Source organism: Lichtheimia ornata (assembly GCF_029851405.1).
Source record: "Lichtheimia ornata isolate CBS 291.66 chromosome Unknown scaffold00141, whole genome shotgun sequence".
Taxonomy (NCBI): domain Eukaryota; kingdom Fungi; phylum Mucoromycota; class Mucoromycetes; order Mucorales; family Lichtheimiaceae; genus Lichtheimia; species Lichtheimia ornata.
The window spans coordinates 22,714-35,751 of record NW_026695460.1 but is presented as its reverse complement, the minus strand read 5'-3'; the positions used below and the strand labels follow the sequence as shown (position 1 = coordinate 35,751).

General features: G+C 43.7%; 3 protein-coding genes across 3 annotated transcripts; all 3 read right to left on the bottom strand.

Annotated features, from left to right (window-relative positions):
* Positions 1–3,279: 3,279 nt before the first annotated feature.
* Positions 3,280–5,007, bottom strand: O0I10_012643 (uncharacterized protein; the record flags this gene model as incomplete). The annotated part of the gene is made up of 1 exon (XM_058492534.1): positions 3,280–5,007. The coding sequence occupies one exon, from the start codon at positions 5,005–5,007 to the stop codon at positions 3,280–3,282; it is 1,728 nt and encodes a 575-aa protein (XP_058336709.1).
* Positions 5,008–5,699: 692 nt separating this feature from the next.
* O0I10_012642 (uncharacterized protein) lies at positions 5,700–7,338 on the bottom strand (the record flags this gene model as incomplete). The annotated part of the gene is made up of 5 exons (XM_058492533.1): positions 5,700–5,946; positions 6,012–6,367; positions 6,426–6,729; positions 6,810–7,235; positions 7,295–7,338. 5 exons carry the CDS (start codon positions 7,336–7,338, stop codon positions 5,700–5,702), a joined length of 1,377 nt encoding a protein of 458 aa, XP_058336708.1.
* Positions 7,339–7,480: 142 nt separating this feature from the next.
* O0I10_012641 (uncharacterized protein) lies at positions 7,481–11,515 on the bottom strand (the record flags this gene model as incomplete). Its single annotated transcript, XM_058492532.1, has 8 exons — positions 7,481–7,535; positions 7,593–7,963; positions 8,019–8,111; positions 8,189–10,450; positions 10,507–10,620; positions 10,696–11,118; positions 11,187–11,310; positions 11,379–11,515. The coding sequence occupies 8 exons, from the start codon at positions 11,513–11,515 to the stop codon at positions 7,481–7,483; spliced, it is 3,579 nt and encodes a 1,192-aa protein (XP_058336707.1).
* Positions 11,516–13,038: the final 1,523 nt, after the last annotated feature.

Genomic DNA, 13,038 nt, shown 5'->3' with positions numbered 1-13,038 from the left:
GAATGGCTTTAGTAAAGAAGGCTGCTGCTTGAGGACCTGGTAGTAAGACAATGATGGTTGCTGTTGTTGGTGTAGGATCATGTAAATTGTAAAATCACACTTCATTTGGCCATATGTGAGGACCATTCCTTTTATTTACATACACTTATTGTCTATCATGAGGATGATAATGGGTGTGTTGGGCATGTGGGTTGAGCGAATGGGCTCAGTATAGTCGCAGTGAGGGATTTAACTTGGCGCCCAGTGTAAGAATTTGACTTGTCGCTATGGAAATCAAATTTGGGAACAACGCTTCTCTTCTCTTTATCCCTCCTCTCCTTTTATACCCAACCCATTCACAACATTCCCATCAAGGTAATGTATTATAAAAGAGTTCTCTTGTTGATTGTGAGGTGTTAATATAGTTCTGAACATGCATAGGCAAGGAGTGTGTGTATCCAAGTGCTGAGGAATGAGCGAGCGTAGTGGGTGGTTCGCTGTAGCCATGGCGATGTCGTTGCTATTCCCGCTCTATGCTTCGTGTCAACAGGTACATTCAGAGCCCAATGTTGCAGCTAAATTGGTTCCATTAACGTGTTAGCTTGTATAGAGGGCAAGTTTGGTTCCAAGACGTTGGCTGGTTTGGCGTTTCGTTTCGGCTCAAGAACACCACACCGTGGTTTTCGGTTTCCAGTAACCAGCAACAACGGGTCTTTCTATATATGCTAAAGGTAAGTGCAATGAAACAAACAATGAAAAAGGCGTTTATTGTATATGTGTGCTAATAATGAATCGAATAGGATTCTTTGGTCAGGCAATGCAACTTGGGGGCATCATCATCATCTCTTTGGGTTCAAGTCCCAGCCTGTATCAAGTGGTCGATGACGATGGGTTTTTGGAAGAGCATGGTCACCGTGTTGAGGTAAAAAGGGATTTGCAACAGCTTGACATCAGTGCAAACCAACACGCTCTTCTCGTGATAGGCTCGTTCTTTCCCTTGAGGATTTCTTTTCATGAGGTGGGAAATGATTGGAAGGATTGGATTGGGGATCGTTCTTTCTTTGGAGAGGATGAATGAGGACACCTATGAGCCTGGAGTCTACGTAAGTGATGTCCTTCCTTGCCATGGATCGAACTGGCCTTGCGTGATTCGTGCAGTGCTTTCTCAAGAACAAGGGATCGCCCGACGTTGCTCGTATGGTGGTGGATGTCTCCTGATTTGTTTTTTTCCTTAGAGATGACCGCCTAATGGTACTACCAAATCGTCATCAGTCCCGGTATCAGATGGCCTAACTTGGTTGCTTTCTTATTTGTAGAGACGACAATTACCATCACGATGAGGATTACAATGAAATGGATGCCAGCGAAGCGGCTACAAGAATTCTTCCACTTGGCTAGCTTATGACTATTATTTAGCAGGTCGGTTACAAAGGTAGTTTATTTATGCAGCCGAATCCAAGCTTAAAGATCCTTATTGCACAAATTTGTGATATGGTTTTCAGGGTGGTTGTGGGGGGAGGGGGGAGGTGGATATAAAGTTATATGTAAAGCATTGGTGATGCCGTCCGTATGCCCATGGCCGACTACAAAGTTACGTATATGGCTTGTCAAAATCATCCTGCAACTTGTCAACTATGCAGACGTGTGTGTACCTTACCCAAGAACATGACCGAACCGGAATGCCCATGCTCCCATCATCACCCTCAGCTTAGATCACATAACACTGGATAAAGCCCCTGTATCTCGAAACTTTCATGTCAAGTGTATGTAGTGCCGTGATGAGAATAAAACTGCTCTGCATGCTTGGGAGATAACAGTGATACGTTTTCCTATGGTGTCGGCTCACTTTGATTCCCCAGCTGCTTATGATGCCTTGAACGAGTGTAATGATTTGTGTAATATACACAGTGAGTATAAAATGGTCTATCCTCATTTAGAAGCACTCGTTGTATCCAACCAAGTTAACAACATAGGATATGTAACCATAGCTACATCGGATAATCTTAAAATCAAATCATGCCAACTGTATCCACAATAAAAAAAAGCATTTATTATACAAAGGGACCCTTGCTGCTAAACGTTGCCGCCTCGAACGTGGTAAATATGAGTAGACTAAAGTAGCTGAACTATTATAAAGCTTGATTAGTAGTTTGTAAAGGCATCTAGGCTTGCAATGAGACGATCACACACAAAAGCCAGGGTGTAATCTTCTCTAAGCCATAACAGCTAGTCCAGCAAAGTCAACATCAACATGGCATCTCACCACGAAAACGTCTCATCTGCCAGAATGCAGCTTACTCTGTAAAGTACATGGCATCTCACCATAATACAAACATTTTTGCTGCTGAACAAACACATGGTATGCGCGAGCGAGCATTGCCACGGGTTCCTAACTGTTGTCCAGAGAAAGAGAAACTGCACGCAGTACAGCTGCGGGTGGGAAAAAGTAGGCGGAGCTGCAAAAACACACTTGTCGCCCTTCTGATTTTCGGTTGTTTCGCTGCTCCACTCACGGGTTGCTGTAACTCACACACATTCCCCATTCTTCTATCGTATCACGTTTTAGTCGCTGACACCTTTATAACCCGACAAAATGACAACTGCTTAAAAGATTTGCCTTTTTTTGGGACCACAGGCCCGCAACAAGCAAGCAACATAGAGGAAATACACTGCCACTGCGTATGATCGTGTCAAAAAAGTTACATGTATTAAATAAACAATTTACAAGTAGAATCATTGAGCTAAACCAAGTTAAGGACGTTAACATCATCATGTGGAAAGGTGTAACCCCTCCCAATCAACTGATATTGACATTGAGATCGAGTGATTGAATATTGTAGTATGGCAGTGGTGGGTTTGTAATGGTTCCAAATCTCGACGGTGACGGTGACACCAAAATTGAGCATTGTTATCCTTCATAAAATAGCCCAGCACATGCGAACTTTGGAGAGAAAACGCAGGATCAAAATTAAAAATGCTCATCTACATAAAAAGCATGTCAATGATCGTTTTCAAGAGTAAGTGGGGCGCCACCTTCTTAACTTACATCCGTAGAAAGTCAAGATTCTGGTTCATAATTAATGCCAGTGCTGATACTTTGTGTGAAGCTTGTTCGAGTATATCCTTATAAATGTTAGAAGCTAGTATTAGTATCAAGTCTTCCCGTCCAATTATACCTTTCTTACCATCATTGTCAAGTGGGATAGGGTTACTGATGATATTGTGCTTGTTGGCCAGAGATATAAGAGTGGCTTCGTACATCGATAATAGGGGTCGTAAGTGATACATAGAGTGGATAATTCATACTGCGAACAATTGTGGATGATAAACGCTCATTGATTTGATGATTGCTGTGTTTCCATGTTTGAGGGAATTGGCAAAGCCGTTGTTCATGAATGACAGACATGATTCTTTCAGCGTAGGAAGCATACCCAGAAGGTTGTGGTGCTGTTCATCTTGTTGCAAAGCGGTTTCCATGAGCCCCATAATGCGAATAGCTTCTTGCAGTTGGGCTGTACAGTACTTTTCATTCGTCGACGTGGTGACCTTTGAGATGATGTTGTTGAACGTCATGATGCTGCTATCACCAGATAGCAATTTCTTCACTGAAGGGATTTGCATGGTTGCGTATAATGCAGCTGTTAGATCAGATTGTGTAAATGTTGCTCGAGATGTGCTGCGAAGGATGACAGAAATGAGTGTATCGGTGGTGAACGCCTTGGCTTTTGGGACAAGTATATGGCCATTGTAGTCGAGTGGATTAATAGGATAAAATCCCTTGATGACATAGTAGGTGCTCAGGAACTGCCAGGTGTATCGTGAGCTGAACTTCCCATATTGGCGTAAGAGCCGATTGGAATGAGTGGTGTCTGCTGCTAGTGCGCGTGTAAGGATCTCCGAAGACTGTTTGCATGATCGCAGCGCAAGTGGCAAGTTGTGTATGGATGAGCCGAGAAATCCAGTCCGGGTAATTCCAGTTGTCGATCCAAAGAACCCTCCCACAACGAGAAATTCCAAATTGCCAAAGTAAATCGAGATCTCATAATATTCCTTGCCATGGAATTCTTTTGCACGTAACTGAGCTTCAGGTGTCTCTTGAAATGGCTTCTGAACGAGGTTTGCACAATCATCAAGCAATGGTTTCCCATGTACAAATGCATCCAAAGCCGTGACAAAAATATAGTAATCATCAAACAAGAGAATGCTTTCGATGAATTGATTTCCATGTCGCTTCACCAATTTGTTGATCGAATCGGCATCATGCAATACTGAAGGAAGAAGTTCTGCATCATCCATGAATGAGAGCTTGCTGCTGTTGTATGCTGCTCTCCGATCGCTGAACAAGCCGACCACTGGAAAAGGTGCTGATACATATGTGGGAGCATGCTCGCGTGGGCGCAACACAGCATCACCCGATTTGATGGCAAGATTCTTTGCGTATCGCTTCATTTCTCGAATCTGGTGTGGCGTTTCATATGCGTCATCATCCTCATCATGACGATTGGTGAAGGTCCTCTTGGTACTGGGCGCAAGATCATTCTTTGGTGGCATGGTGGATATGGTGATGGTTGATGATGATTTCAATCGTGAAAGCTGGCGAGTAATGGCGTATGAAACAGTGTCATTGTGTGCATCCAAAACCACTATCTTGATGTCTCGCTGACACCTGGCAATCAAATCAACCAGATCTTTTGCCTTGTTTGTTGATACTGTTGTGCAAGCTGTTATGTCAATAATCGTGACGTGCTCAAAATGGTGTCGCAATGCAGTTTCCACAGGTCCAATTCCATTGCTGCTCAAATCACTCAAAAGGAGACACTGGCAAATGGAGTGAGGGAGTCCACAAGAAACGCTGTCGTACTGCTGAATTGCCCAAGGCAAGCTGATTCTGTGGTTGTTGACTATCTCCCACAAGGCGCGACAAGAACGTGCAAAATGGTATACGTCATTCCAGGAAACAAGTGTACGGGTAATAGCACCAATAACGTCGTAGTCTTCGAACGGCAAGTAACAAATGCCTTGTACCATGATTGGGGACTTGGAAGAGAATAGACGCGTTGTCAAAAGTCGTCGAGCTACCCCCCGATTTTAAATCCCCCGCTGTTGTTCCCCCACACACACCACCATCCACTCAAACACACAACTCACCCATCACCATCATCATCCTCATGATAGACAATAGGCGTATGGAAATAAAAGGAATGATCTTCACATATAGCCAAATGGAGTGTGTGATTTTACAATTTACATGATGATATGATGATGATCCAACACCAGCAACAGCAACTATCATTGCTTTATTCCCAGGTCCTCAAGCAGCAGCCTTACTTTACTAAAGCCATTACAAAGCATCCTCTTTCTTAGCATGCTCGATGCTGTCTTTAACAAAAATTGGGAGGAAGAGGCAAAGGTAGTATAAATGTTGTGGCCTTTGTAATGAGCACCATGTGTAGGACTAGGAAATTTGTAGTCTTTGGACATCATGGCCTCGATATGAGCACCATGTGTAAGGTATAAAATGTGTGTAGTGTAGTGGACTTTCAGCATCATCGGATCATACCCCCTATCGTCTATTATCAAATCTTGGTCGTCTTCATCTGTTCGTTGATACACACAAGATAGTATAGATATAGCACTCTAAACCTTTACTAACTGCATTAAGCACTATCTTGGTAATACATATTGAATAAAAGCAACTATGGTAAAAAAAAAGGCTAAGATTATGACCAACACGCCATTCGGCCACTTGCATTGCCTGTAGCAACCAGCGTCTTTTCGGTACTTGGATGAAAGATAGCTACAGCTTGAATAGCGGTCAACCTGTCAGGATCCGATAATGCACACATTTCTTGGCCCGTCTCTCCAGAAAAGAAGTCAATGGTACGTTTCATGTTGCCAACGATAAAATGTTGATGACTCAGGGCTGCTGGATTCTGATTCCATCGTGTTCGGAACATGGTGACCCATCTATCAATATATACATGTGAGCTCATCATACCCATACCCTACTACTTTTACATTTTGATACCTACTTGCCGGTATGATTGTTATGGGGAATGGCTGATAGTAGTGAGAGTTCATCAGACTTGTCGAGATCAAACACGCGCACATGATCATCATAGGATGTTGTTGCAAGCTTGTTCCCTAGCGGTGACCAATAGGCACTGGTAACGGCGTATCCATGCTCTACTTCATGCAATGGCGACTTGAACGAGCGTGCATCCCAAATGGTCAACGTCCTGTCATTGCTCGCAGCTGCCAATAAATGGGACTTTTTGGGGTTGATATGGATGCACCCAATTTTCTTTTGTCGTAATTCATGCACGTGTGTCTTGTTGGAACGTAAATCATAGGAGCCCACTTCACCATCCGAAGTTGAAAACCAGATCTACCAGAGGCAACATGTCAACAACCACATCCTTTGATCCACTCTTGATGTAGCTTACCTTTTTATCACAAAAATCGAAATTGGTAAACGAATACGAATCCACCGACACTGAATGAAAGCTTGCTTGTTGCATATCGAAGTATTGGATGGTGCCATCATAAGAAGACGTATACAACTTTGATATATCCGTAGGATCAAAATGCAAATCGGTGATGGTGCGAGTGTGGGGTCGATACGCGTATATCACGGGTTCTTTCTCATCATCAAAGTCGTTCTCCTTGGTACCATTCACATCCCAAAATCCAAGGTTGCCTGCCGTGTCACCTGCACATGCCAAAATCTTGCCACTGGAGGGGTGAAATCTACAAGATAACAATGAAAATCCTTAACAATGAATGTCCCCTCTTCTTTGTGAACGATGATGAAGGATGGCTTTGCTTACACGCTGCAATTGATACGATCCGGTGTCACCTTGACAGTAGCCCATTCATGCCTGATCTCAAGATCCTCGAGTTGGTTACGCAAAGTTGACTGTGTCTCCACATCTTGTTTGTTGGCCTCACGTGGCGCGGGGCGCGTATTGGGCATTTGACGCAGGATCGCGAGAAACTCTTGTTGCTGATCGTCATCGAGTCGATCAATGCGTTCCGCCTTCTTCTCTGATGAACGATAAAGACTTGGTTCGCTTTTGGGTGGAGGAACATTTTCAGCCTTGATGCCTCGTAATCGTGCTGATTGGCGTGTGGGTTCTTGCTTTTCCTTCTTTGGCGCCTTTTTTGGTGTGTGCTTCTTGATGGGTGTGGCCGATCGTTTGCGCAAAGGATCCAGTTGTGGAATCTCGAGTTCTCTCAATAGTTCTTGGTTACGTCTAGAGGTGTATTGCAAGTGAATAAACGAGTGGTAGGGAATATGAATCTAGGATATTACTTTATATTCTCAAGACGTTTCTTTTCATATTCTGACAATGGCATGATGATGAACGGAAAGAGAGAGAGTGTGTGTGTTGCGAGGGAAGGGAGGCGGAAAATCTTATATTATCTACTACTGACTACTACTACTATTATGCTGTGATGAGGGGGTGTAATATGGCTACTACTGCTGCTACTACTACTACTACAAGAATCCTGATTCTTGCAAAAGGCGAGTGATCTTTTCATCTTCGCGTTCCCTATATCGATTCATGATTAGTATCATCATCACAAAAGCATACGAGAGATAAATTTACCTAGGTTCGAGCTTCAAGCTTTCATTATACAATTGTTCTTCGTCACGTGTGCTTTGCAGATTGGCTTGAATGAATTGTTGCAGTTCCTCAACAGGTCTGAGGCGGTATAGAGACGATTGGTATTGCTGAATCTCACGAATCACTTCGGCTGTCTTGGCTCGTTTGGCAAAATTGATGAGCTCTTTGGATTTTTTTAAATAGTTGGGATTGCCATCTTCGATAAATGTCAAATCTTGCAAGTAGATGCCAAGGAAAGGAATGCATGGTGGATTGATTGAATGAATAATGGCTCGATACTCTGTAAAGTTTCGATTGGCACCCATCAACTTGCGAATCTGAGATAAGGTTTGGTTGGTCCGTGCACCCACCATCTTGGATAATTGCATTAGTTTTCCATTCCTTCCATTCATCATCATTACTACTCACCTCCCATGTCCGTTTGAGTCGTCCCACTGAGCTATTATCAAAGGCTGACAAGATGGCCATGCAAGTGTTGAAGTTGTTGAGTAATCGACATTTCTAAACGCCCTTCATGTTAGCGTCGTATTGGATATACATAAATGTCCTTTTTCACTACTTGCCTCTGCCACCTGTACCCAGTGTTTGATGACATTGCTTCGTTTCTTGATATCGCTTTGACTCAAGATTGCATCCGATACCCATGATGTCACCTCATTACAATATTCAATAGATGCTCTGATATTGACTGCCACGTTGGTATCATCTCCTGAGTCTTTGGACCAGGCCTTATCAAGGCATTCAACAGGTCGTATAGAGCTGTACAAGTTGAAATCCATGATGGTAAGCTGTCGCGCCATTTCCAAAGTGTCAATGTCCATCAATCGGAGCTTTTTCCTATTGCGTGGAAGAATGGGCTCTGGAGGATCAGGAAGGGTCAATACCATTTTCTTCAATCCACCTTGGCTTTGATCTTCCTTGCGCATACGAATCAGCTTTTCAAGTTGATCAGCCGAGAAACTCGATGAGCTGCGAATACTTGTTGCTGTGAACTCCTCCAATGGCTCCAAAATGATATGATCGTCTTCGTTATAATACAACTCTAGCCAATTCTTGAGGACATTAAACACACGCAATCGCACCAATTTGAGCTTTTTTTGTGTCCACATTTCCTCTTCTTCCTCTGTAAGGCCCTCGGGGACTTTGAGATTGTAGCGTGCCTTTAGCAGATTCAAAAGTTCCATGGATGAACAAAAGGATCGATACGTTAACAGGAACGTGTTGATAAAGTTCATGTCAAGATAATCGTGCAATGTCAATCGTTCCACCAGGGCGGGTAAAGTACCACCTTTGACATAGCCTTCCATGTTGAACACAATCTCGTTTGGTTCATAGTCATATTCGAGGAAAGACATACGCTCATTGACCGAAGGTTTGGATGCAGCAGCCACGGCAGCAGGTGCATCATCACCAAAGAACTTTTGTAGCTTCCTTGAAGTAGCTTTGGATTGCGAGCCTGTCGCTGTTGTTGGTGATCGGGTACTCTCTGCTGCACTTAGGCCACTTGTAACGGATGCTGGAGGTGACACTGATTCGGCTGTAGGTGAACCAGGAGTCGTGAGCACGGCCTCTGATGTTGCTTTACTTTCACTTTCTTCCAATGCAGATGTTGATGTTGTAGCCGTTTCACTGATACTTTCAGTTGCTGCTGCTGGACTCTCTTCCTTTTCCAATGCCCCTTCTTCTTCTTCCTCGTGGATAACCGAATCGGCAAGATTGGTGGATGTTGTTGTTGTTGCTGCTGCTGCTGCTGCTGGTGATGGCGATAAGGGTGCTTGATTGCTTGTGGGTGTAGCGGGTGTACTTTTTCCTCGTTCACGCACAAGTTGTCCAACGCATGAACAAATGGAACGAATGGAATTGCTGACGGATGTTGATGCATTTTCCATTTCTGATACCACGTTTTTGAGTGCCGTTCTCTCATCCGTCATGGATTGCATCCAACAAAACAAGGTACCAAGCCCATCAGACAATCGTTGTCGGCTGCGTCGTAATTCCAATACATTGGGTGATTCATCCATGCCATTGTAATCGATATCTTCAATGATCCCAATAAATTGTGCTGTTTGATTGGCAAGGTTGCGAAATTGTGTGAATACAAGTGCTGCCAATGAAAAACGTGACTCCTCAGAGCTAACATCACGGCGTATGCTTTGTAACATGGCTTCCAAAGACTCATGCATGCTTGCACCATACGTCTCGAGATTATCAGCAAGGTCGCTTTGCAATGTATATTTGGTACGTGGTGTGCCAGCTGCTCCTGCCGCTGCTGCTGCTGCTGCTGCTGAAGAGTCACCGGCTTTGCGTGGTGCCTTGTCGGTCAATATAGGATCCATGTGTTGCACAGCAACTGGAATTTCTTGACAAGTGGTTACAAAATTACGCACAGCCAAAAGCAACTCGTTGGAATCTGAAAGCATCTTGCCAATGTTTTCACTGGTGCTGTCGGCACTGAGCTGAGAGGAAAGGACAAGTTTGGACATGGATGCCATCATAGCACGGTGATGTGCACGTAGTACAGAGTTGCCCTTGATATACACGGATTCCTTATCAATGGTGCCAGATGTAATGAGCATCATGCGTATAGCGTTGACAATGGCTGCTGCGTTGGGGATAAATAGCGTCCTTTGACCATTTTTGGCTGCCGTGTTGAGATTATGAATCGCCAAAGCAATATGTGCTGACAACTTGTTCCATGTCAATGGTTCATTGTTGTCAATGACGGATGTGCGGCGAACCGATGTTTGTCGTGAGGGTGATCGTGGTAATGGTTTTGGTGGTATAGAGGGTGTAGGTGGATCATCTGGTAAAGGAGGTCGCCATTGTTCATCCGATTTGATCTATATATGCACGTATTAGCATAAATGGTAATGTTGGGGATGGTGATGATGTTTACCTTGCCGGTGCTTGGATCAATCTCTGATAAATCAACGACCATTTGATTCGTGACAGGATTAAAATAACATATCCGTCCTTGACTATTGGTGCGTTTCATCCAAGGAGAAGGGATCTGCTACATGTCGTCGCAAAACATCACATCAATATGTGTGTATGGTTCACCTCCCCCAGAGCAATGTCCTTTTACCTTTTCAGGAGTACTATCATCCGGTGTGCGTTCTTCCCAAGGACGACTATCAACCGATTTGAAATCATAGTCCTCTTCCTCTTCCTCCTCATCATCAATTGAGCCATTGACGCCATAAGATGCATTGTCATCAATCTCTGTATCCGAAACATCTTCTGGATGGGTGGATCGCATTTCCCCGGTGACATGGTTGTAATAATAGCACTCTGATCCATCCTCAGTCATTTGGAGAGACCAATTGGGCGGTAACATCGGCTTTGTTTTCACTTGAGCCATGGATGATTTGGAAAGATCAGGTGGATCGAGGCCTTGATAAGGAAGACTTAGGCGATACTCATGATTCGTGCGAAGAGGAACACCATTCTTTGTTCTTGGGGTGACAATATCTGATTCGTCTGATGTGGACGTGTATCGCGTAAAATTCTAAATATATGCAATATGCAAGCGTCAGAACAATGAAATTCGAACATGCATTCAATTCAACGACTTGCCTCCTCACGATGTAATCGAGGATCCGCTAAGCTGCCACGATGTTCTGCAGTATCATCTTCTTGCTCATAATCATCAATGATTTGGACATAGTTGCTAGGAAACCAACCACGCACCCCGTTGCACCTAGATACCGTTGTCTTTTTAGTCATGCTCTATTACCGACATTGGGTATGTGTATGTTGAAAGCGTACCAGCCATCCCACCAACCGGAATCGAGTTTGGTAAGAACCTCAATGAAATCTCCTTGTTGAAAACTCAGCGATGAGGGGTCGTTGGAGTTGAATGGGTACCGAGCTTGCACTCTGCACAAAATGGGCACCTTGGACATGTTGTAAAGGCGAGGCTGTCAAAAGCCGAATGGGGGTGTTGTTGTTGAGTAGGACAAGATAAAAGAAACGAGAGACTGCTAGTGCGCGTGTACAATGGAAAGGATAAAGGGAAAAAAGGACGGGTGTGCAAAAGTGAGTGATATGAAAGAGCTGTAAAGGGAAAAACGAAAGTGGAGCAAGAGCAACGCTGCAAGAAAGAATAAAGCGGAGTGAGAGTACCTGATGAAAACGACCCGTTTGCGCTGGCTATGAAAAAGAGACGTATGTCCTATACCTCGTGTAACACTCCATGGCCTACGCATCACGTTCTGCTACTCACCATTCTATTTGAAACTTGCCTCCTTTCATTTTCCCGGTTGCCCGACACTATGCATTTGCATCCATGTATATTTGATGGTCATTGCTCATCTTGTCATGATGCTACTTTGTATGCCTCATCATCATCGTCATGAGTCTTTATAGTAACATGAAAGAAGAATACTACTAGTAGTAGTAGTAGTTATCCATTGTTGTTGTTGTTATCATGCCAACAACGTGGTAGCTTTGATCTTGATAACCACTGATGAAACGTTATGTGATCCCTTTCTTTAGGGGGGTATAAGCTTCAATGACGACATTGAACATACGAGAGGAAAAAAAAGAGGAGAATAACCCGTGCTTTACGGAAGGGGAACACGTTGTCTTGGATTACGGCTCACAGACCGCCCCAGTTTCATGGGAACACGCTGTGCTACGGCTTATCTATCTTGGCAAGTGCTTTTAAAATGTATGGGGTAAAGTGCAATTCGCACGCGAGTTTGTGTGCAACAACATTGCCATCCAGCTGCATTGATAATTGCTATATTCCCATTCATGGATACCCTATATTGTATGTCCATTTGCTTGTATCCACATCAATCATGCTAATCATCAAAAAATCTGCCATTGATGACGGAATCATGTTCGCCAAATCGGCTCCTTACCCATGCATCATAATATGTTGGTAATTTGGATCAAGTTACACAATCGTGACACGACAACTAGGGTCTTTGCGAGAATGACGATCTGGAATCCGTGGACTGTGTGCTACTCTAAGCTTAATACGTAGCAGCAAAAAGCACCAGCGGTCATCAATAGCCTTAAATGAAGGCTCACTCATTTTCTGTTTTTCTCGTTATCCTTGCATCTCATGCAGAAGATAAAGCTTTGCATATCGAGATAAGCTAGGCATACACACACACACGCACACGTGGCTTAATTTGCATATTGTTACTACTACTGGCCATCACATGATTATATAACGCACCACAATTCATCGTGTGGTTTTATCCCTGAAAAGCACCAACAACATCCATTGCAATGTACCTGGGTCCGTGCGAGGATCACATGTGTGTAGCGTGTTTGATTCTATTTATGCAAAAGGAACTTTCCTATTGCCATCCTATTCTTCACGTGACTTTTGGATCTCGTTTGCACAATGAGCTTTTGAGAAGGATGTCATGTCTCCCATATTATAAATGTGACAATGGTTGCATAGCAACGA